This window comes from Macaca thibetana, chromosome 1 (genome assembly GCF_024542745.1).
Source record: "Macaca thibetana thibetana isolate TM-01 chromosome 1, ASM2454274v1, whole genome shotgun sequence".
Taxonomy (NCBI): domain Eukaryota; kingdom Metazoa; phylum Chordata; class Mammalia; order Primates; family Cercopithecidae; genus Macaca; species Macaca thibetana.
In genome coordinates, this window is record NC_065578.1 from 66,205,405 (window position 1) to 66,230,462 (window position 25,058).

The 25,058-nt window shown below is 40.5% G+C and overlaps 1 protein-coding gene across 2 annotated transcripts in view; it reads right to left on the reverse strand.

Moving 5' to 3' along the window:
* Positions 1–9,668: 9,668 nt before the first annotated feature.
* SLC35D1 (solute carrier family 35 member D1) overlaps positions 9,669–25,058 on the reverse strand; it is a 58,187-nt gene continuing 42,797 nt past the window's right edge. For both annotated transcript variants that reach the window (XM_050763510.1, XM_050763431.1), the window contains 2 exons: positions 22,065–22,147; positions 9,669–14,761 (listed from right to left, as the gene is read on the reverse strand). In XM_050763510.1, coding sequence (XP_050619467.1) covers positions 14,653–14,761; positions 22,065–22,147 — 192 coding nt within the window. In that variant the 3' untranslated portion in view covers positions 9,669–14,652. The remainder of the gene's footprint in view (positions 14,762–22,064; positions 22,148–25,058) is intronic.

Consider the following 25,058-nt stretch of genomic DNA (forward strand, 5'->3'; position numbering starts at 1 on the left):
TTCAGGTTAAGAACTTGTTCCCAAGAGGGACTTTTCAAGTCCCTTAGTCTACTCTTGTCATCAGCTGTGTTGTAGCTTAGTGAACATGAGAAACTAGTTCTGCTTAGGAGATAATGGTGCCAGTCATTCTAAGTATATCCTTTTTTATTTTTGAAAGGTACTCAATCCCCTCTAAGCATCTATTTGTACATGACAGAAATTTACTTGGGTGGCTGGTGGTTTTGAGCTTTCGAACAGCCTGATTTATAAGCTTTGTGAACTGCTTTGCTGTGTGGCCTCTTCTGTTGTCTTGCGCATTTGCCTCTAGTGTTAGTAGACAAGTGTTTGCATTTAAAAAACACACTATGACCGTATGTGGACTACATCTGCAATTTTTTTTGTTTTTCGGAGACAGCATCTTGCTCTGTTGCCCATGCTTGAGTGCAGTGGTATGATCACTGCTGCTCACTGCAGCCTCAACCTTCCTGACTCAAGGGATCCTCCCACCTCACCCTCCCAAGTGGCTGGGACCACAGGTGTGGGCCACCACGCCCTAATTTTTTTTATTTTTATTTTTGTAGAGACAGGGACTTGCTGTGTTGCCCGGGCTAGTCTGTAACTCCTGGGTTCAAGCGATCTGCCTGCCTCAGCCTCCCAAAGTGTTGGGATTACAGATGTGACCACACCTGGCCACAAAATTCTTGTATCTAGTGCTAGTAGCTTAGAAAATAAAACAACTCAAGATTGCAGCAGATGGGAGTCGTAGTAGATACCTTTGAACAGAATGATACCAGTTTTGGCAAAGGGATCTATTTTCGTGTATATGTATAGTTAGGAAAATTAATGAAGGCCATATACCAAAAGTAATGGTAGTTTTTGAGTGGTGGACTTAAAGTGACCAGACCCCCTTATTAAAGAAGTCTCATAGCAGTTGTCCCAGGTGCCATTTGGTTTTGCAAGACTATTTCCCCCTCTGACAGTAAGCCTCCTGAGGGGGAGGGCCGAGTTGTTTTCCTCCCCATCATACACCCACATCCAAGCACAGTGTCTCTTCCCTTACTCACTGAACATACTAGCATATAGGTTATAGCATAGCCTATAACCATTTGTCTCTTCTGCTTAGGGCCTAACTCTGGCTACTCTTTCCAGTGATTGTTCTATTCTACCTTTGGGGATAAATCCTGAGTTGCCCTTTGTACTGCCCCTCATTCCACTGAATAGTAGTATAAATGTGTTTTCATCCAGGTACTGCATCACTGGTAGAGGGTACCATTTTACTTGCTTTTTGGGGGAGCTCTGACTCTGGGATTTTTGAAAACTTTTATTTCTTCAAAGGGTTGCCTGGTTAAATTATGGAAAACAGCATCTCCCATTGCTTGTGTAATCCTATACCTACACATTCTCCCACTCTCCAAAACCGGTTGATTTGGGGGAGGCTAGGGAGAAAAGAAGAAACAATTACATGGATGTCAATGACCACATTGCCTACACATTCTCCCACTCTAAAACAGGTTGATTTTGGGGGAGGCTGGGGAGAAGAGAAGAAACAATTACATGATTGTCAATGACCACATTGCTAGCGTGAGTCCCAGCTGCCCACTGGGTTCCATAGAGAGTCAGAGTCCTATTTTTGTGGCATGAATGCTAGCAGTATCACTTTATTTCCTTCCATAAAGTTTGTCAAAAAGTCAACTCATCATCTATGTGACAGGAAGTGTTTCTGAACCACTGTCATTTATATCCATGCTAGTCTTCACAAGGTATATCCTATAAGTTTAATGGGGAAAGCAGTGGAATCATCTCATGCTTGCACATCTGATGCCACATTGTTTATTAGTCCTTCTAAATATTCCAGAACAAAGAGCTGAAAGCCCACAGTGCCTGGCCCTGCATTTCCTTATCTCCAACTATACCTCATGTTCCTCCATTTCAACCAAGGGATAGCCTAAAATCTTATTTTATTCAGAATCCTCCCATTAAAAATATTTACAGCTTTTTAAAATACCATACCACCTTTTTCCATACCCGCTCATCCAAATCCAGCCACATTTCAAGATTTCTCCTCTTCATCTGGCCATTACTGTATAATCTGTGGTAAGCTAAACCTCTAAACTGGCCATTTGTAAAATAAGGATGATACAATGTAGGTCTGTTGAGATTATAAATGAGATACCTTATAGGGAAAATATTTTGTCCCTAGAGAGTGCTGGCTAATGACCAGGTAGGTAATAGTACAGGTCTACAGTCCCTTATCCAAAACCCTTGTGGCTAGCGGTATTTCAAAAAACATCCACAGCACATTCTCAAACAAACCTATGGCTGGAAATATGGCCACAATAAAATGTCTTGACATGAGTTTCAGGTCAGATTTTGTGGCCAAATTAGACAAGAAGCAGCTTGGTTTTCAGAGCCCTGTGGATTTCAGAATTGCAAACTTGTAGTGGCTTTCAAATTTTCGCTGGTGCTCACTTGGCAGCTGGTCCCAACTGCCTTTACTTTTTCTACATAACTGGCAAAGACAAATTAGCAGGTGTACTCTAACCTGTACAGCAGCAACAACAGAACTTTGCACACTCTGAGCCTTCTGCAGAGCAACTGGAAGCCTGTAAATGAAGCAGGTGAGTGAGAATAGGCTACCAAAGCCCAGATATGGTCCTTCTGGAATCTCTCACTCAATCCTCTTGTCTTACAGAAGGGAAAATTCAAGGCTGAAAATGGAAAAATGACTTGTCCAAGGTTCAACGACTTTAGACTCAGCTTCTTTGACAACGTCGGATCCCTGTATCCTTTTCCTTCATGGCACTTAATGGCTTACATATATTCATGGCTAGAGCCACGGGCTTAACCCTTATCCAGTCAGTCCTGATGGCCAGGGAAGTAGGATACTATTAGCTACCCTTTACCCAGCTTGTCATTGCGGTTAGGCACATAGGTCTTCATCATAAGATGGCAGCACCCTTTGGGTGTATTTGGCTACAACAGTTGGGGAAGATGCATTCCCTCAAAAGGAAAATAGGCTGGTCACAGAGAAAGACGATTAGGCAGATAAAACAAGTCTATTGCAAATATTATCTACCATTGTTAAGTGACTGCTGTTAAAAGCACTGCACTAATTATCAACCAATCTTCACAACGTTATTTTCCCCAATTTACAAATAAAACAGATACCTTGAGAAGTTGTAAGACTTATTCTTTCCAATGATCTGGATTTTGTTTACCTATTTTTTTCTAAGTCAGGTCTTTGTGTTTAGGGAAGATGTGTGTTGTAGAATGGAAAACATGTTGCTTGCAAACAATCTTTCTCCTTGCTTTTTCCCACAACTCTGAACTCTAGAAAAGAGAAATTCCCCTAGTTGGAAAAAAGATGTTAGTAGGCTCTGAGAATGGCAGAAATGTGAGCTTCATTCCCCAGAAAGACATCAGAGGAATGCTACATGGAGTACAAAACAGGTTGAACTCTAGGCACTGGAATTTCCAGTAGTAGAAACTATTACCAGGGCAAAGTCTGCAATTTGTTGTACCATCTGCCTTCAAAGGACACCTTAGAGTTGGTCACTAAGGAGTTCAGCAGTGACCACGATGGACTGAAGACAAGAGTCCCTCTTGTATCTTCTGGGCACAGGAAATTCTCCTGGATCTTGTGTAACCTCAGCAAAGAACTGGGACTGAATTTCCTGGTAGGTGGCAAGATGGGGACTCAGATATATTTTGATTTAAAATAATATGTACTGTGACATTTCTTTCACCCTCAAACATCATTTACTTTACTGCTTGTTCTAGGAAGCTCCATGACCTCAGAGAAAAAGACAGGCTTTACAGGAAGGCAAATGTATATTCTAAGCAAAGACTGTCTCACAAATACCACTGTCTAACAACAAAACTTTCCCATGCTTGTTTCACCCCTAAAACAACACTAAGATAACTTTAAAGGACTGTTTAAGAGGATTAAACTGTGTCGATACACAAGGTGCTAAAAAAAATGTCTGTGCAGCATGTAAAAATGGCTCAATAAATGTATTTTTACTGTGGGATAGCACGCACTCTGTTTCATTGCTACACTTCAAATATTACCTTTTTGGAAAACTCTTGGAAACAGAAGTTAGTCACCTCAAAAATGTTCCTGTTTTTATACTCAGAAAGCATCGAGGTTAAGTGAAAGTACACCAGTATGTTTTGTAAGTTAAAATAATTGAGTCAAAACTTACTGGCTTACCTAAAATGCAGGACATTCAGCATTCTTGTATTGGGAGATCAAAATCAGCTTTAAAAACATTTAGGTTTGCAAGCATGCATGCTGAGGTGTTCATTAGGTCATGGGATGGCCATGTGCAGCACTGAACTCTCAGCCCTAGCACAGGTGGGCCATGAGCCCTTAGGGAAAGGTTCCATTCACCTGACGACTCCGGTGAAGATGATTAGTTTCCCTGTCAGTGTCATGTGGCCATCTTAAGTCTACTTTGTCACTATTAGCGCCACAGCATCCTGAGAACTGCCAGTTTGATCCAGAGAGAAGCTGAACTCGTAATTCTGATGGATGATGAAAACAATAAGATACCAAGAAATCCAGGCCAGGCACAGTGGCTCATGTCTGTAATCCCAGCACTTTGGAAGGCCAAGGTGGGTGGATCACTTTAAGGTCAGGAGTTCGAGACCAGCCTGGCCAATGTGATGAAACCCTGTCTCTACTAAAAATACAAAAATTAGCCAGACATGGTGGTGCAAGCCTGTAGCCCCAGCTCCTCGGGAGGCTGAGGCAAGAGAATCACTTGAACTCGGGAGGCAGAGGTTGCAGTGCGCCAAGATCGCACCACTGCACTCCAGCCTGGGTGACAGAGGAAGACTCCGTCTCAAAAAGAAAAAAACAATCCAAAGTGATAATGGGTGAAGTCTATTTAGCATCCTAGTGGATTATTAAATTTTTAAATCTTAGTTGAGGAAATAGGTGTTTCAAATAATGTTCTGGAAACTATCAGGGAACCCGTTTTCAATATAGGCCTCAAGTTTTAATTAAGTATTTAAGGTGGTTTCTTGAAAACAATGAAATAAAATGCTTAATTTAAAAAATTTCCCAAAGTTAAAATGGTCTCCTGAAGACACATTTTGGCAAAAAAGGAAAAAATAAAGAAGAAGAGACTTTACTTAAAAAAAAAAGAAACAGACTTACCACCTATTAATTCTAATTCCTAAAATAACTCACATCCCTTTTCTTTTCTCTGAAAAAAGGAACAGCTGTACTTTAGGACCTCATCATTCTCACTAGAACAACAGCCTGCTCTATCTGATGCACTCACCTTCAGTCCTGCCCTTCCACGACCCCCACCTGACAGTCATCCATGCAGAAATCCCAGTGATCCTGTTACAGCGCAAATCTGATCTGTAGTAGTTCAACTTAGTCATGCTGGTAGCCAAAGGGCTAAGTCTGGCTGGCATATTTTTTGTTTTATTTCAATGCCTTTGAGAAGGTATGCACCCCAAGCCCCACCACTCACTATAGTATTTATTAACTGCATTCATTTGCATTCACGCCTGGCCCCTGTGAGACATCTGAATTTGCCAACCTCTGACTTACAGTATACAATACAAATACTGCAGCTGGTGTGATCTTTCTAAAATGCAAATGAGGCCATGTTTCTGCCTTGCTATGCTCAAAAAAAAAAAAAAAAAAAAAACCGGACCCAACCTCTGTCTTCATAGAGCTTGAAGTGCTATGGAGATGAAGCAAGGGAGAGAAGAGAACATGGTGTGGTGAGAGCAGGGGAGCCTATTTCAGACAGGCTGGTCAAGGAAGACCCACAGAGATGAGGGCACGTACTATAAGGAAAGATGCACTCCAGTCAAGGAGTGGGACAGAGGCCCTAGAAGGTGGGAGGGCTGTCCCGCCAGTATTTTCTCAGTCAAATCTTAGTTGTTTTTCAGGAATCAGCTCAAACGCCATTTCTCCAAAGAAACCTTTCCTACCATTCCCAGGTGGAATGAAACTCCTCCTCCCACACATTCATACGCATATCTCTGCTATATTTTCATAATTCTGTCATCGTTTGTGGACATTGTCCTCAAAAATATTCACTGAAAAAAATTATCTGAAAATAAATACGCAGATATGATAAAGCACTCTTGACGAAACCGTCCTGTTGCTTTCTCTAACAACGAGGGATGGTATATGAAATGTATTCCTCAGAAAGAAACATTTCTCATGTGAGTGAAGTTGGACAAATTCCTTAGCCTGGCTGAAGCCACCATTTATGCATCAGAGAAGTGCTGGAAGGACCAAATATGCAAAGGCACATTTTAGCCCTAACCTGGTGAAAGCACATAGTCAGCCCTCAGTAAATACTGCTTTTCCTTCCTCTTAAACTGCTTTCCATCATTTAGCTGCCGAAAGCAGGTGTTGCCACAAGAGGGCACCTTTAGCACAGCTGGAAAGGCATGGCTGCTGTGCCTTCTCAGATTAAACCAGCCACCAGCTCATGCTTAAGCTTTAAATCCACAGTGGGTGAACACTGAATGAAAAATAACATTTGACAAGTATAGAGCGGTGATGAGTTTGGTATTGCCAAGTCTATTACAGAGAGACTAAGAAACGAGAACCTAGCATGGTGACAAAGAGCAAGGGTGTCTGAAGTCAGACTGGGGTTTGAATGTGGGCTCCCTGACCACACCGGGCAAGTGTGCCTCTCTGAGCTTCATCTGTAGATGCCAGGGCTCTACTAGAGGATGGGTGCTGGCCCCAGTGAACTCAATCTGGCTTGATGGATGGATGAACCAATGGATACATAGGCCCCAAGTGATGAGAACAGTAGGAAAGAAGAATTGAAGTTACCTGGTAACTGCTGACCCGCTGTGGGTACACAATGGCACCAGCTCTGTGCTTTCTCCTCTTAGCAGTGCATCCTCTATAGTGTTGCCCAATACTGGACAGCCTATGCTTCAAGGAAGCCAAGTGAGACAATAAGCTGTCACAAAGATGAATTCTAATTTCAACAAATTAGAAAAAAATCAGACTTTAAGAGGATTTTTTAAAGTTGATTAAAACACATGCGTTAAGGACAATCTCTTCAACAAATGGTGTTGGGAAAATGAAATATCCACATGCAAAAGAATGAAGTTGGACCCTTACTTTACAACATATACAGAAATTAACTCAAAACACATTCAAGACCTAAATTTAAGATGTAAAATTATAAAACTCACATTGGATTTGGCAGTGTATCTTGGATATGCCACCAAAAGCACAGGCAACAAAAGTAAAAGTAAATAACTGGATTACATAAAAATTTAGAACTTTGCTGTGCATCAAAGTCAATGGATATAATCAAAGGAGTGAAAAGGTAACCTGTGGAATGAGAGAAAGTATTTGCAAATAATATATCTGATAAGGGGGCTGGGTATAGCACCTTACACCTGGAATCCTAGCATTTTGGGAGGCCCAGGCAGGCAGACTGCTTGAGTCCAGGAGTTTGAGACCAGCCTGGGCAGCAATGGCAAAACCCCGTCTCTACAAAAAAAATTAGCGCGGTGTGGTGGTATGTACCTCCACTCCACTACTCAGGAGGCTAAGGTAGGAGAATTCCTTGAGCCCAGGAAATTGAGGCTGCAGTGAGCTGTGATCATGCCGCTGCATTCCAGCCTGAGACCCTGTGTTTAAAAAAAAATATATATATATATATATAAAAAATTAAGCGCCTTTAGATATGTATCTATATCTATATATATATTTAACCCATTTAGATATAGATGTATAAAGATGTATCTGTATATATATGCAGATACCCTATATCTAAAAGGGTTAAATATGTATTTATAACATATGCAGAAATCAAAAATATATTCAAGATCTAAATTTAAGATGTAAAATTACAAAATTCTTAGAAAACAGGAGGAAAGCTGTTAAAAAAATATATATCTCCTTAGATATATATTTCCAAGGGGGTTAAAATGCAGAATATAAAGAATTCTTACAACTCAACACCAACTCAAGCATATGAGATGCTCAACATCACTAATCATTAAATGGAAAATACAAATCAAAACCAGAATGAGATTATCACAACACATCCATTAGTATGGTTACAATCTGAAAAACAGAAAATAACAAGTGTTGATGAGGATGTGGAGAAACTGGAACCCTTGTGCACTCTTGGTGGGATTCTAAAATGGTGCAGCCATAATGGAAAACAGTCGAGTGGTTTCTCAAAAAAATTAGAATTACCATATGATACAGCAATTTCACTTCTGAGTATATACCCAAAAGAAAAGTAAGCAGGATCTTGGCTGGGCACAGTGGCTCACGCCTGTAATTCCAACACTTTGGGAGGCTGAGGCGGGTGGATCACCTGAGGTAAGGAGTTCGAAACCAGCCTGACCAACATGGTGAAACCCTATCTCCACTAAAAATACAAAAATTAGATGGGCATGGTGGTACATGCCTATAATCCCAGTCACTCCAGAGGCTGAGGCAGGAGAATCGCTTGAACCCGGGAAGAGAGGTTGCAGTGAGCCAAGATGGTGCCATTGCACTCCAGCCTGGGCAACAACAGTGAAACTCTGTCTTAAAAAACACACACAAAAAAGTGGGATCTTGAAAAATATTTGTACATGTTCATAGCAGGATTATTCACAATAGCCAAGAGGTAGAAGCAACCCAAGTACCCATCAACAAAACCGGCTCAACAACGTGGTATACATACAATGGAATATTATTCAGCCTTAAGAAGGAAGGAAATTCTGACATATGTTATAACATGGAAAAACATGAAGGACATTACGCTATGTGAAATAAGCCAGCCACAAAAAGACAAATATGGTACGATTCCACTTATATAAAATATCTAGAGTAGTCAAATTCATAGAAACAGAAAGAATGGTGGTTACCGATGACTGAGGTGAGGGGAAAATGGTGAGTTTCTGTTTAATGGGTATGGAGTTTTAATTTTGCAAGGAAACGTTCTGGAGATTGGTTGAACAATAATGTGTATATATGTAACACTACTAAACTGTACACTTAAAAATGTCTAAGATGGTATATTTTATGTGTATTTTACCACAATCTTTTTCTTAAAAAAAGGTTTAATATGCTTCTCCCTCTGACACACCTTAATATGCTTCCACCCCTGTTGAGTCTGCGTGTACCAAAATGCCTCTACTTGATGAGTAAAGCTACTCAGAAGCTTAGAAACCTGATAATGCAGTTGAAACATCCTGAAAACAGAAAGATTAGCATTTCTTTCCTTCTAATTTACCACAAGTATGCCACAAGACACTGGATATTCAGTCCTATGTACTATTCATAAAAACATTTGTGGCCGGGCGCGGTGGCTCAAGCCTGTAATCCCAGCACTTTGGGAGGCTGAGACGGGTGGATCACGAGGTCAGGAGATCGAGACCATCCTGGCTAACACAGTGAAACCCCGTCTCTATTAAAAAATACAAAAAAACTAGCCGGGCGAGGTGGTGGGCGCCTGTAGTTCCAGCTACTCGGGAGGCTGAGGCAGGAGAATGGCCTGAACCCGGGAGGCGGAGCTTGCAGTGAGCTGAGATCCGGCCACTGCACTCCAGCAAGGGGGACAGAGTGAGACTCCGTCTCAAAAAAAAAAAAAAAAAAAATTTGTATAGAAAATAGTATTTTCTACATACGGGGTCTCAATCAACTAACAGGATGCCAACCTCTAAAATACGGTCAGACTTCTGGCTCTGGATTAGTCTCTGTACGCAGTTACAAAGGAATTTTAATACTTGTTTTCAGGAAAAAGTATTTATTTTACACCATTACAAAAATATTTAGGCACATAATTTTCATGTTTATGTCACCTGATTTACATACCTCAATTCCTCAGTACCTTTTAACACTAAAATGGTCATTTGGTAAATAGACTCTAAAATGAAAAAATACTGAGAGGTTACCTGTAGACAAAAATCAGTCGATCATCAGCATGAGAAAGAAAACACCTGTGAAAAAAATAATCTCTAAAAACATTTTTGTGAGACAATAAATCTAACCAGTAGATTTCTTTTTAAAAAGTATTTTCAAAGAACAAAGCTTTAAAAAAAAAAAAAACTACAGCACTGTAAACTATATCCTCATACCATGAAGCAGCATCCTGAAAGTAAGACCTAGAAGACTGGCTTAGAAAACAGTGATGGTGCCAGGGACTCACAATATATGACGACCGAGACAGGCCTGGAAGCAGGGGCAGCATGGGGTCAACTGCTTTCAATTCAGAGAGGGGAAAAGGAACGCTGCTGGCCTTTGCAGGAGCCATCTTAAGATGAAAAACTGAGAAAGATTTAACTGAATTGCTACTCTAAAATGCAATTATCTTCCTTTAAGATAGAAAATAATTTTCCTGGCCAGACATGTGGCACACACCTGTAATCCCAGCACTTTGGGAGGCTGAGACAGAAGGGTTACTTGAGGCCAGGAGTTTGAGACCAGTCTGGCAACAGAGTGAGACCCTGTCTTTACTGGGGGGGACAAAAAAAAAAAAAAAGGGAAGAAATGACCCAGGCGTAATGGGACATGCCTATAGTCATAGCTACTTAGCAGGCTAAGGCAGGAGGATCACTTGAGCCTAGGAGTTTGAGACTGTGGTGAGCTGCTATGATTACACCATTATACTCCAGCCTGGCTGGTGACAGAGCAAGACCTTGTTTTTTTTTAAAAAAAAAAAAAAAGGGAGGGGCAGTAGGGGGAAATTTTTTTCCCTTTATTAAAATGTACCATCACAATATAAAAGCAATTTTGTTCTTTTTTAAAAACAGGTAGAATCACCTGCATCATGTAATGGCCACAATTGTGTCCAGTAGATATTTTTAAAAAAGAAAAGACAGTGAACAAAAACTGTTACATAAGGATTCTAGAGGCAATGAGATACAGGGTCATGTTTTTCAGGATATACCATATTGCCCAAGCCTCTAGCATTTATGGACCATAAATTAAGAATCTTGTTTTGCCTTGAGTCTCACCATGAAATAATGACACGGTAGCCACATTTGCTGAGTGCCTAATATGTACTAGGCATTGTGCTAAGTAGTTTCATATCCATTAACTCATTTATTCTGAACATTTTTCCTCAGAGAGAGAAAAATCAATTACAGTCTTGTTCATAGGAAAAACCAAACTTACAGTTTTGGGAAAACAAGAACATGTACAGTAGAGGAGGCCTCAGGCTACTTACAGAATTCTAAGAGCTGTGTTGCTATCTCAGAGCTAGAAGATTAACATGAGTTACGAAAGTCATCTCAGATTAAAAAAATGCTTTAGCTCTGTGGGGCACCCCTAAAATCAGTGATACTCATAACTATGCAGGCAGTTCTTGGTTACGAAATCACAGACTCCTTTCATCTGTCTCCTTTCTCCCACTCAGGGTCCAGGTTATCATGTCTGGCCAAAGAATTACACACTCCTTGAAAGCAAGAACCATGTCTTGTTTATCTTTTTTCCAGAGCTTAGCAAAATGCTTGGCATACAACAGCTGCTCACTAAATCTCTGCTCACTGAACGAGGCTGTAAAGCAAGGCAGGCCCAAAGTCCTGGGGTGCCATTTCAAACCGATTCAATGTGAAACTCCACCGTTTCCCTGTGAGGATCCAGCATCAACTGTACTGACCAAAACCCTCCATGGATTCTTGATAAAACAGGACTACCAAAAGCGTGTAAATACACTTTTTTAAAAAAACTAGGTGCAAACTGGAGCCTATAAATGATTGACTCATAAAGTCCACAGCCACATGGGGCAAATAAAACTCAACAGGACATGCTGGCAACGTGTAGCCTGGCCAACTAGGGTTATTCCAATCCATTTAGCCTTGACTAGAAGCAGATTGGCCAAAGAGGGCCTCACTTACATTGAACAGGAGCCACTAGTCATAGAATTTGTCTTTTGGAACACCATAGCTCATCTGTCTCCGTGGGCAAATTAAGGAGTTAACTCTGTATTGCCTCTTTTTCTCCCAGGAAGCAGTTAACAGGACAAAGAATTTCTGCATTTATTTCTAGTAAATATCAAACATGGGGCAAAAACCAGATTCTGGGAGGTGCCACAATACCAGGTAAATCACCAGTATATTGTAACACGCCTGCAAAAATCAAAACACAAACTCCAAAAGACTATTCAGTCTCCAGCTTGCTCACACTGCTCCATCTTGCAATGCTGGTTAGCAGCTGAAGGAGGCATCCAGCAAGCAGAAGCTGCTGTACTGCTCTGGTCAGCCAGAAGGTTCAGCATAAGCCAGGGCTCCCAAGGCACAGAAGCCTGTCATGTGCATTTAGTGAAGCTGTAACTATACAATTTTCTCAAATACTCCTGAAGAGGTGACAGATCTCCTAGGGAACCTGACCCCCAAGAGGCAGTTCAACTCCTGGTGGGGCTCTAGCCCAACAACTGTTAAACACACCCAAAAGCCTTTCATGAAGAAATATTCTACAACAAAAATTATTCAAAGGTCCCTCCTTCATGTTGCTGACAGAAGGAAAAGAATCACTAAAAATAGCTCTCACTATGCCCTTTCACTATATCTAAGCAAAACCAGAAGTGTTGGCAACATTAACAGCTAGAAGTGCATTACCAACTAAAGTCAGCCTGGAAGTGGGATAAAGGTTCCAGGACAGGGTAACCTGTCACTCTTCCTGATTTGCAAAGTATGCTCCTCTCTGACACCAAATTCAATCAACTGCTTGCTTTTTTGAAAGGGCTCAAGTGAACTCAGGATCTGTTTCCTAAGTCCCTCATAGGGGAAGGGCGATTAATTAAATGGCAGTCATAGTTCAATAAAAAGGACATGGGTTTGATGTATTAGCAAGTCATCCTTCTCTGAGTTTTGTTTTCTCATTGGTAAAATAGGGAGAGTAAGACCCATATGACACAAGATAATATCCTTTACTCCCAGTAGAATTTTCTCAGGTCAGAAGATGCTAGAAAACAGTGAGTCTAAGGCTCTTAATGAAGCTTGTAACTTGGGAGTTGGCTGCAGGGATAATTCTAGGGACAGAGCACCACCAGCCAGGCTTTAGAAAAGACAAACCAAAAGAGAAAGACAGGAATATGAAAATAATCTCAATATAAATTTTCAAATCAAAAAAAAATCAAAACCCTAACTGTTTAGGTCAACAGAGTCCAGTGGATTCCAAACCCAATGAAGTAGACACTAGTGTGTGCATTAGTGCAAAGGCACCAAATCTCTTGCACACTGGCTGCACAACTGGCCTGAGCAAACACACTAATCCTCAAGGTCAATGGATATCTCTGAGTCAAGTCATAGGATTATGTTTGAGTTAAAATCTCCACCCTCCAGATTACCCCAAGAGGCAATTTAGGCAATGCCCATTCACACCTGCTCTTCCAAAATGCAGCAATGGTTTTGAGAGAAGTTGGCAAGCTCAGTAAGTGAGCCAAGGGGCATATAATGTAGGTGGGAATGTTGAAAGGAGGGAAGTTTGCTCATTGCTCATGCCATTTAAGAAAGAAGATGACAGCTCTAACACTGACACTGCCAGAGAAAAACCAACCAGTGACAATACGAAGAATCTAACCAGCCTTTCCCCTCAAACCAATAAATTCAGAAATGTGGGACCTCATCGTATTCATCCAGAGAGCAACTGAACCCAAAGGAAGGAGGCAACGGAAAACAGACTTGCCTGTCTGCAGTTCTTACTTAGAGAGTCAATGCTGAGCTGCACTAGTTTACAAAACACAGCTCTTTACTTGTACCTCATCTCACATTGCAGCATTTGAACTCACACTGTTGCAGGGTAGGTAGGGCAGGTGTTTTTAATCCAATTTACAGACTTGCGGCTTTTGAGGGCTGAAACAACTTACTCCTAGTGACATCTTCTGAATGATTTTAACAGAGCTAAATTCACAACCTTACCTCAGTCACTATGGTAGGAGTGAGATGTTTCAACTACCTCTGCAAACATCTCTGTATCCCCAGTATTTAGCACAATGCCTGGCACATATACTTAAAACATGTTAGTTGAATCAATAAATCAAATAGATGAATAAATTAGTAAAAGGCCTACTTTCTCACCCCCTTCATTATCCCCATTCTATACAACAAAAAAAGAACATGTTTTCAAGGAATGCACTCTGCTCATCCTGTGAAAGTCAGGGAAGCTAACGTAGACAGCAATACACTTCAAAGCCCCACATCTTTTTATAGTGCCAAAGCTGTTTTCCTTGGCAAATGGAATGACGATATGACGAAGACAATGCAATCATAAGAAATAAAATTCAAAGAAGAGAAATTTCACATATTTGTCTGCATTTCCAGCAGAGGAAAGGCTAAACTGCCTCCAGATGCAGCAACAATTTGAATGATGAAGCTCCAGTTGGCAAACATTATATATGCAGCTCTCAGGGACACCTGGATATCAAATTATGAAATAAAATACTTTCAAAACACTGATGTTTCACTGTCGGCATAGAAGAAAAATAAATTAAAAAGCCCAGTACCTTTTCCAGTCTGATATAAATTAATTCAAACAACATATTTAAAATAGAGTCAATTATAAGTTTCTCTCATCATAAAATTTTAAAAGGCAGCAATCAATCCTCAGATTGTACAAGTGCAATGGAACGGTATTTCCTCCATAATCTCAGTGTCTGTGTAGGAATTGCCAGTGTTCTGAGTTGATTAAAAACTTAGGCCTACGTATCAGATGAAGCAATCCTCTGGTCACACTGCTCCTTTCCCCTTAATGTCCAGCTTGTTACTAGCCTCTGACTGTTTGCTCAGCTGCTCTTCAGTGAAAGTGATATAGGAATACACCAGGCTCCCAGCAATGCTGCAAAACAGAAAACCACTATAAGAGATGGAGGAAGGGAGGGTTTTAGGGTAAATACTTACTTGGTTAAAAAAAAAAAAAAAAAACAAAAAAAAAAACTTACACCAAAAAATTAGATGAAGGGTAAAGTTTCATAGTGGGGAATTGTATAAATTCATACAATGGAGTACTATACATCTATTAAAATGGTATAAAATAAAAACAGGCATTGACATATTAAATTTTAGAGACAGCTTAAATTTTTATGAGAAAATATATCATAAAACATCAAGCATTGTCTAATCTCATTTTATTTAAATGAACATGAATATGTACATCAGTACACACTAGAACAGACAAAAGTCTGCGAGGAACACACGAAGAATATTAACAGTGGTTACAGCTGGATGCTGACACTACAGGTAAATTTTTAGTTGTATGTTTTTTGCATTTAGAAAAATAGGCATTAATAGGAAGCATCCAAAATTAGTTAAATATGCAGACCCTATGAGATTCACAGAGCTGGTTTTTCTCTGACTAAAAGCAAGTTCACAGTGGTGAACTTATCAGCTGGGCCTTCAGCCTATGACAGGTGGTTGCTGGTACCCCTCACTTACCCATCGCACCTCCCACCAAGAAGGATCACTCTTTGGTGACAATGATTACTTGGTCCATTCTCTGTGGGGACCTCAAACTCACCTAGGATACACAGCCTTCTACCCTATTCACTAAGTGGAAAGTAGGTTGGAAGAGCTCACAGATCCGACCACTCCTGCCCTGCCTCCCTGGCTCTTCCACTGAGACTGCCACCCAGGACTCCCTTGGATTCCAGCCAGCTGGGTGCCTAACCTGGGCTCCAATTTTTCTGCCCTGGATTTGGCCCTCATCTTCTGCCTGACCACTTGACTCATGAACTTGCTGCTTATTTAAAATTAGTTCTGTTCTCCTCTGGGCTCTGACATCAGCCCCAGACCAGCTGGAGGAGTGTGAGAGATGCCTAGCTCTTGTTCCCACTAGGAAGAAAGCGGGATCAGGCACTGGCGCTTGTTCTTGACTACACATGCTCACATAATACTAGCCATTCTCTGAGACCCCAATCAACCCAAAATAAAGCCTCTTCCAATTGAACCTTCCCAACCAGATTCTTCCTTTTCCTCATCTGCACCTCACAGCACTTAAGAGCAATCAAATTATTAAAGTCTACCTGTCAAACATTTTATATACATTTCCATTTTCCCAATATTCCTGCAAGGTACAATATCCCTCCAAGGTACAATATCCCTCCAAGGTGTCCATTTTATAGATGAGGAAAGTCCCAGAGTCATAAGATAACTTACTCAGGGTCACAAAGCATCCTAATGATAGACCAGAATAAAACCCAGGTCAGCCTTTCTCCACTCCAACTGCTGCCTCCCTTATGACCCTTGTGCCACTGGATATTAGTTATCCATCCTCATTTTGTCCTTATCATCTTGTTAATTTCCCATGGCCTCAATTCTTTTAGCTGCACAGAGTCTCTTGCAATTGGCCTGGCACTTTTTAGCAACACAGTAAGTAACTGCTAAACTGAGTATCCCCCATCACCCCACCTGAGGAAAGGGGACACATGAACCCAATTCTTACACTTTTTTTGGTCTTTTTTTTCCCCCTTTCTGTGGAGAATGGGGTCTCACTATATTGCCCAGGCAGGTCGTGAACTTCTGGGCTCAGCTATCCTCCCGCCTCTACCTCCCTAAGAGCTGGGATTACAGGATTGAGCCACCGCGCCTGCCATGAACCCAATTCTTATGCCAATGTTCATAGAGCTTCATCTTTTCCTTCATCTAGCAGCTTTTTCCCATTTAATTTTTTCTGGAATTTGATATGACTCTCCTAGAAACTTTTCTGGTTTTTCTAGTACCTCAAGTAGATTACTTCCCTGGTAGCTGGACTGGACCCAAGAAGATGGCTTACTGAAGTCTTTTTGACTGAAGCTAAAAGTTCTTTAAGGTTCACATGTACACCCATCCACATGACAGTCAATTTCCCTCTGCCTCCAAACCCACCCCAAAACAAAGTAGAAGAGCTACCTCTCCTTTCTTTCATCCTACCTTTCTCTAGCTTCCCCTTCCCACAACCACCTAAAAAATAAAAATGTTTCTTATTTTTCCTGTTGAGACAATCTCTGATGTTCATATTAACCCTATTTAAACTGGATAGGAATACTGGGGAAGCACAGGATAGAAAAAGACAAAGAATGTCCTGGAATTTATTCCAGGCTTAGCCCTAATGATAATTCCAGATCCTATATTCCCAGCATAGTCAGTGTATTGAAAAAAACATTGACTCTACAGTTAGGTCTTGGTTCAAATCCTGAACATACTATAGGTTGAGTATCTCTTATCTAAAATGCTTGGGACCAGAAGTATTTACGATTTCAAATTTTGGAATATCTGCATTATACTTACCAGCCTGAGCATCCAAATCCCAATTCTGAAATGTTCCAAAGAGCATTTCCTTTGAGCGTCCTGTTAGCATTCAAAAATTCCAGATTTTGGAGCATTCTGGATCTTAGATGTTCAATCTACACTAGCTATGTGACCCTGCGCAAATTAATCCATTTCTGTATTCATCAAATAAGAATACTGTTATCTGTCTAAGCTTGTCTGAGGATTAAATGAGATTACATGAATAATCTCTTCATTCTCTTCTCTCCTACCTTCCCTGTCAGCCCTGACACTCACAGACCAGAGGGGCTATGCCCTGCTGACAAAAGGTAAGGTACTATAATAATAAACGTCTTACTCCATTTGGGCGGCTGTAACAAAATACCATAAATGGTGGCTTATAAACAACAGAAATTTATTTCTCACAGTCCTAGAGGCTGGGAAGTCTAAGATCAAGGTGGGTTCAATGTCTAGAGAGGGCTCTCTTTCTGGTTCACAGACAGTATCTTCTCATCATGCTCTGGGATATCTTACATAAGGGCACTAATCTCATTCATGAGGACACCAACTCCATGACCTAATCACCTCCCAAAGCCCTACCTCCTAATACCATCACTTTGGGAGTTGAGAGTTCAACAAACAAATTTTGGGGGAACACAAACATTCACACCATAGAGCAAGGAGATGTAACATAATGAAAGAGGGGGCACACTATTGCCACATGGTTGTAACTTGAGGCAACAATAAAATATTTTTAATTTCATCTTTATTATTGACTTGATCATTATCAAATATAATTTTCAGAAAGGGCAATTCATGAACCACCTGAAGAGAACTGAACGTTCCTCAGCAAGCATACTATGTGTTACGCAGTGACGAGTAAATGCTTTGGGAAGAAACTATGTAAGTTGCTCTCTAGCAGCTTTGGGGAAGGGGAAAACTGGAAGGAAGGGAAAGGGAAAATGAGGAAAAGCCCAGATTTGAAGGGGAGAAGGGTTATATCTGAATTTTTACACATCACTACTAAATGATTCTAAATCAGGATCTTCCACTACTTCAAACAGAGACCCTTTAACTAATCTATTGGCCTCATAAATATTCACATGAAAGTTGATACCTTCTGGTACTCTGAAATTGGTGTTAACACATTAGATCATCCTAAATATTCATTTTTTAAAAGAAGAACCCCTTGTATTAGAACTGGTCAAGATTTTTCTTTTAAAAAGTTAAAACATGCATATTAAAAATAGGGTAGGCCGGGCGCGGTGGCTCAAGCCTGTAATCCCAGCACTTTGGGAGGCCGAGACGGGCGGATCACGAGGTCAGGAGATCGAGACCATCCTGGCTAACACTGTCAAACCCCGTCTCTACTTAAAAATACAAAAAACTAGCCGGGCGAGGTGGTGGGCGCCTGTAGTCCCAGCTACTCGGGAGGCTGAGGCAGGAGAATGGCGTAAACCCGGGAGGCGGAGCTTGCAGTGAGCTGAGATCCGGCCATTGCACTCCAGCCTGGGCGGCAGAGCGAGACTCCGTCTCAAAAAAAAAAAAAAAAAAAAAAAATAGGGTAAAATTATTATGCAAGCCTAGATTTATGCCGTTTAAAAAATTTTCAAGCAATTTTCATGTCTAATCTTCAAACAATAGCACTACCAACTCTTTTTTTGTTGTTGTTGCCAGGCTGGAGTGCAGTGGTGCCATCTCGGCTCACTGCAACCTCCTTCCTCCAGGGTTCAAGCGATTCTCCTGCCTCAGCCTCTGAGTAGCTGGGATTACAGGCGCACCCCAACACGCCCAACTAATTTTTGTATTTTTAGTAGAGATGGGGTATCACCATGTTGGCCAGGGTGGTTTCGATTTCTTGACCTTATTATCTACCCGCCTCGGCCTCCCAAAGTGGCACTACCAAATCTTAACTCACAGAGACCTGCTGTGGCAGACACAGCTGGGAGACAACCAGAAGAAAAACACAAAGCTATAGTTCCTGAGACAGGGGCCTTGTTAGAATACCGCAAATCTGACTGGAACGTGCTAAACTGCTTTCAAATCTATTGAATCTATTAAATCCACTTGATCTGCTCTGATCCACTTTTGATCTTCAAAAGCAATGCGAACAGTCTACTTCTCCTAAACCTATAGTCATGGACATATTCATTCGTCCCCAACAATGAGATATCCATTCCAAAAATATACACTAAAAATGCTTTCAGTATAGCGACCCTGTGGCCAGGGAACAACAGTCCTAACGTCCAGGCTGCCTCTTTCATATCTCATCACTGACATGTCTGTTCATGTGTCTAGGCAGGTACCTCTGCCTCCCAGATTAGAACCTGCCTTCTATATGTCAAATAAGCCAATCTACATCAAAACTTATGAACCAAGAGTTTGCCTTATACTGCTATTTCCTAACAAACAAAATTCCTGCCAAATAACTGAAACTGGGTTTCTGGGTACATTCTTCCCACAATGACCAAGGACACCCATCTTCACTCTCCATACAGCAACTTTTAGGAAGACTTTTCCCATTTTCTTTCTCACCAGTTAAATACAGCAGAGCTGTACTGCCTCTGTATCTACCATCTTTCAAAGGTTTCCAATCTGAACAGACAGAAACACAAAGATGTCATTGCGTTGAATAAAGAGAATCTAACTGTGTGCACGCTGCCACTTACAAAGCTCTATGATGTGGGGCAAGTTACTTAGCCCCTCAGAACCTCAGTTCCCTCACACCTGTGAAATGGAGATTATAATACCATTCTTACAGGATTGACATAGGAATTACATTATATAATTTAATTATATGACAATGTTATAATATTAATATGTTATATATGTTGTTATTATATATTATATGTTAGATGTTATGCTATATGTATATTAACATACGTTAAATTATATACTTCAATTATATGAGACAATAGATCATTTCACAAGGTTAAGTAGCATGCAGTGGCCACCCAAGAGACATAAAAGTCAAAACGCTAAGGTACACCGGGGGCTAATATCAGTGAACAGTAAAAAGATGAAAGGGGTTTTGGCAATTGCTGCTTCTCTTCATCCTCAAGGTTTTTCTGTTTTTGATCATCCTAACTAGATCTTAACTGTATGGCAAGTAAGCAAGTTTTGACCCAACCTCTACCATCTGCAGTCTATTGGTATCTCACAGAATGTCTTCCAAGTTGGGCACTCATTCTTCCTCCGTTATGAGACATTTGAGAGGCACCTCACTCTCGGTTACTGACCTACTTTTCCAGAATTATCCTTGTGAAATCCCTCTTACACTAACCACACTGGACTGCCTACTGCCCATTCTCCCCAGCCCTCATCCAACAACTGCATTTCCACCTTCATGTTTTTGTTTGGTCCAGGTAGATTTCCTTGAGAAGATAACATCTGAGGAAAAACTTACAGGCATAAAAGTTAGCCACACAAATATCTGGCAGTATATTCCAGGCAGAGAAAATATTCAGTCCAAAGGTCCTAAAGAGGGAGCACACCAAACATCCTAGAGGAACAGCAAGGTGGTCTATATGGATGAAGTAGAGTAAGGGAAAAGAAGAGAAGCAGTGGCTAAAGTTGGAGAGGTAAACAGGGGCTAGATCTAGTAGGGCCTTGTAAGGACTTTGGAACTTCAATAGTCATGGGGCGGGGAGTATGGGAGCATTAAAAGAATGACATATTCAGACTTACCTTTTGCAAAGAATGAACTGCCTACTCTGTTGAGAATTGACAGCAGGAGAGGGAGGTGGATGAGTCAAACCAGGGATAAAACTGTATAAGACTAGGGCAACAATGTAGCTCAGCTGAGAATGAAAGCAATGCTAATAGTGACAAGAGATCTTCTGTTGGATAGTTTCTGAAGGTAAAGCCAACAAAATTTGCTAACACACTGGATATTAGACATGAGATAGAAAAGTCAAGGATAATGCCAAGATTTTTGAACCAGGTAGCTAGAAGGATGGAGTCTCCATCAACTAAGATGATAGAGATGATGGGTAGCACAGACTTTGAAGGAAATAAACAGTTCAGTTTTAGACATGTCAGCAGGAGGTGTCAAGTGGACTGTTAACTAGACAAGTCTGACTTGAAGACAGAGGTCTGGCCCAAACGGAAATTTGATCATTTTTAGGCATGTAAAGAATATTTAAAACAATGGGATTCAAAATTCAAGAACTGAAAAAGATCTTTCAAACAATACAAGTAACCCCCTCACTGATGAAGACATGTAAGGTCTAAAGAAAGGTAGTAATACGTCTGAGGTCAGACACACATCAAATAATTGTGGTTATGTTATTCTTCTTTAGCCCTATATTTCTAGAGAACACTGCACTGCCAGCTAGCATAATAGAGTGCTTTCAAGGCTAAACAAAGGGAGTTCAACTTCTAGAAAAGATTCCCTAATACTCTAAATAGAATATAGAAGCATTTTCTCCACCCTCCACTTTTATTTTTTTTAATTTTATTTATTTATTTATTTTAGGCTGGAATGCAATGTAATCACAGCTCACTGCAGCCTTGACCTCCTGGGCTTAAGTGATCCTCCCACCTCAGCCTCTCAAGTAGCTGGGACTACAGACATGCACCACCACACCCAGGTAATTTTGGTATTTTTTTATAGAGACGGAGTTTCACAATGTTGCCCAGACTAGTCTCAAACTCCCGGGCTCAAGCAATCTGTCCACCTCAGCCTCCCAAAGTGTTGGGATTATAGGTATGAGCCACTACGCCCGACCTCTCCCTGCTTCTTAAAAAGCATTATGTAGAGACATTAAATATCTAGCACATAGAAGGCACTCCATATATGTTTAATAATGAATAAATTTTCCATTAATAGCCTAACCTTATTGTGACATTATTTGAATATCCAATCCCGATTTTTCAATTTAAATTGTTTTACTTACCTGATATTTAAACCAATGAAGTTTGTCCATGTGAAAATATAATCTCCACCAAAGACCATTCCAATATAAGTTATTAATATATTCTAAAAATAAAAATAGTAATATACTGTTACACAGGTTTAACGGAGTTTCTTAAATATATATAAAATTCATCCAAATATCTGTCCTTAAAATACAAAAACAAATAAACAAAAGACAAACAACAAAAACCCACCAATCCTAATAAGAGTATAGTATAAGGAAGAACACTATTAAGAAAACAGTGACATTAACCTCTTCCCAATCTATTTCCCCAGAAGATAAATGCTTTTGCCAATACTAAAGAATACTACCAATAGAATGGGAGAAAATATTCACAAACTATGCATTGGACAAAGGTCTAATATCCAGAATTGATAAGCAACCTAATTCAACAAACACAAATAACACCATTGACAGGCAAAGGACATGAACAGATATTTCTCAAAAGAAAACATACATGCAGCAAATAAATATATGAAAAAAGGCTCATCACTAATCATCAGAGAAACACAAATCAAAACTACAATGTGATACCATCTCATATCAGTCAGAATGTCTATTATTAAAAAGTCAAAAAACAACAGATATTGGTGACGTTGGGGAGAAAGGGGAATGCTTATTTATACACTGTTGGGGAGAATGTAAATTTAGTTCAGCCACTGTGGAAAGCAGTGTGGACATTTATCAAAGAACTTAAAACAGAACTACCATTTGACTCAGCAATCCCACTACTGGGTTATATCACCAAAGGAAAATAAATTGTTCTACCAAAGAGACACATGTACTCTTACATTCACTGCAGCATTATTCCTAATAGCAAAGACATGCAGTCAACCACGATGCCCATTAATGATGGACTGGATTAAGAAAATGTGGTACATAAGCATCATGGAATACAATGCAGCCACAAAAAAGAATGAAATCATGTCCTTTGCAGGAACATGGTTGCAGCAGGAGGCCATTATCCTAAGCAAACTAACACAGGAACAGAAAACCAACCACCACCTGCTCTCACTTGAAAGTGGGAGCTAAACACTGGATATACATGGATACCAAGATGGGAGCAACAGACACTGGGGGCTGCTTGAGGTGGGAGGGTAAAAGGGGGGTGTGAGCTGGAAGACTATCTGTTGAGTACTATGCTCACTACCTAGGTGACAGGATGGTCTGTGCACCAGGCCTCAGTGACACACAATTTACCCATGTAACAAACCTGCACATGTACCCCCAGAACCTAAAGTATCTTTGCCTCTTCTTCTAAAATGGAAAAAAGGGAATGGTGGGGACTTTACCAATATAATGACTGTTTTTAGAGGAATCCTCCTTGGTATCTTAAGAAAACACATGGGAAGTCATCTCAAGGTATTATACCTAAAATCACTTCTGACACTCCCAGGTGCAAACATCTTCTGGCTCCCTTTTAATTATCCTAAGACCATAAAAACAAAAAATAAGTTTCTAAAATTTAAACTAGAGGCTGAATATCCCTTATCAGGTCCCAAATACTCAGGACTCGAAATATTTCAGATTTCAGATTTTGTAATATTTCCATTACACTTGCCAGCTGAATATCTCAAATTCAAAAATCCAAATGCTTCAGTGATTATTTCCCTTGAATATCATGTCGGCATTCAAAAAGTTTTAGATTCTGGAGCAAGCATTTTGGATTTCAGATTTGGAGTTGCAGGACACCAAAATATTTTACCCCCAAATATATTTCTTTAACATACAGTAATTAAGATAGCTGTCAGAAAGTTAGCAAAAAGAAGTAGCTCTGCAAAGCTGTCTTTTGTGAGGGAAATTTACATTTGTAGAAAAATCTACACTGACTGCAGCCAGGCCTCCCCTTGTCCAGATCTAGGAAACATTAATTGAGAGTCTGACACCTTTCAAGGTCTAAAAAAGCATTTATCATCTATTATCTCCAAGGGCTGCTACCCGTGAGGTTTCATCTGTATAACAAGACCACTTTTGCTAGCCAAGCCTTCTGTCCCTCCTATAACCTATTTTGCCCAATCTAAGCCCCCATTCTTTCTCTAACTTCAAGATAGTATATAAGCTTCTACACCCCCCTGGGAGGTTACGTGGTCACTCTGCAATATTCTCCATATGCACATTAATAAATTAGATACCTTTTATTTTACTAGTCTGTCTTTTGTGAGCTGATTTTTAAGCAAATTTTCCCTTGGTCCCTACAGTTTTGACACAGTAAGCAGGGTCACCAAAGCTGTTCTGCTCTTTTGGAAGCTGCAGCAAAGATAATCCAGGACCTCATCAGCCAGCATAAGATAAAAATTTCTTACCAGCCAGGCTCCAGACCTCTTTCTCCCTGTGGAATCTGATCAAGTGGATGGTTAAAAAAAAAAAAAAAAAAAAAAACACTGTTTTCTTTTTCCTCTCCAGAATCTTTTTGTATTTTTTGCCATCAGGTCTCCCTCTGTCTCTCAGGTTGGAGTGCAGTGGCACAATCTCAGCTCACTGCAACCTCTGCAACCCAGGCTCAAGTAATCATCCCACCTAAGCCTCCCAAGCAGCTGGGACCGCTGGCTAATTTTTTATATTTTTGGTAGCGATGAAGTTTACCATATTGCTGAGGCTGGTCTTGAGCTCCTGAGCTCAGGCAGTCCACCTGCCTCAGCCTCTCAAAGTGCTGAGATTACAGGAGTTGAGGCACCACGCCCACCTATAGAGCCACCGAGCCCAAATCTTGATTAATGGGAGAAAAAGATTTGTGTGACGAGTCTTGGTTGTAGCTTTTGGTACCAGTGGCATGAATATTCAAATTATTTGATTCCTTTTTTCCTCAAAATAGTCTTTTCCTTTATCTTTGTCTGTGTTGCTGTCATAAAAATTAGGGTACTGCTTGAGGTTCTCTCTTGTCATTTTATGCCCTGGAAAGTTTGACTTCTGATCAAGTGGAAGCACACTCTCTCTTGGTCTCTGCCATCTTGGGGCATGACTTTTGAGTCATGT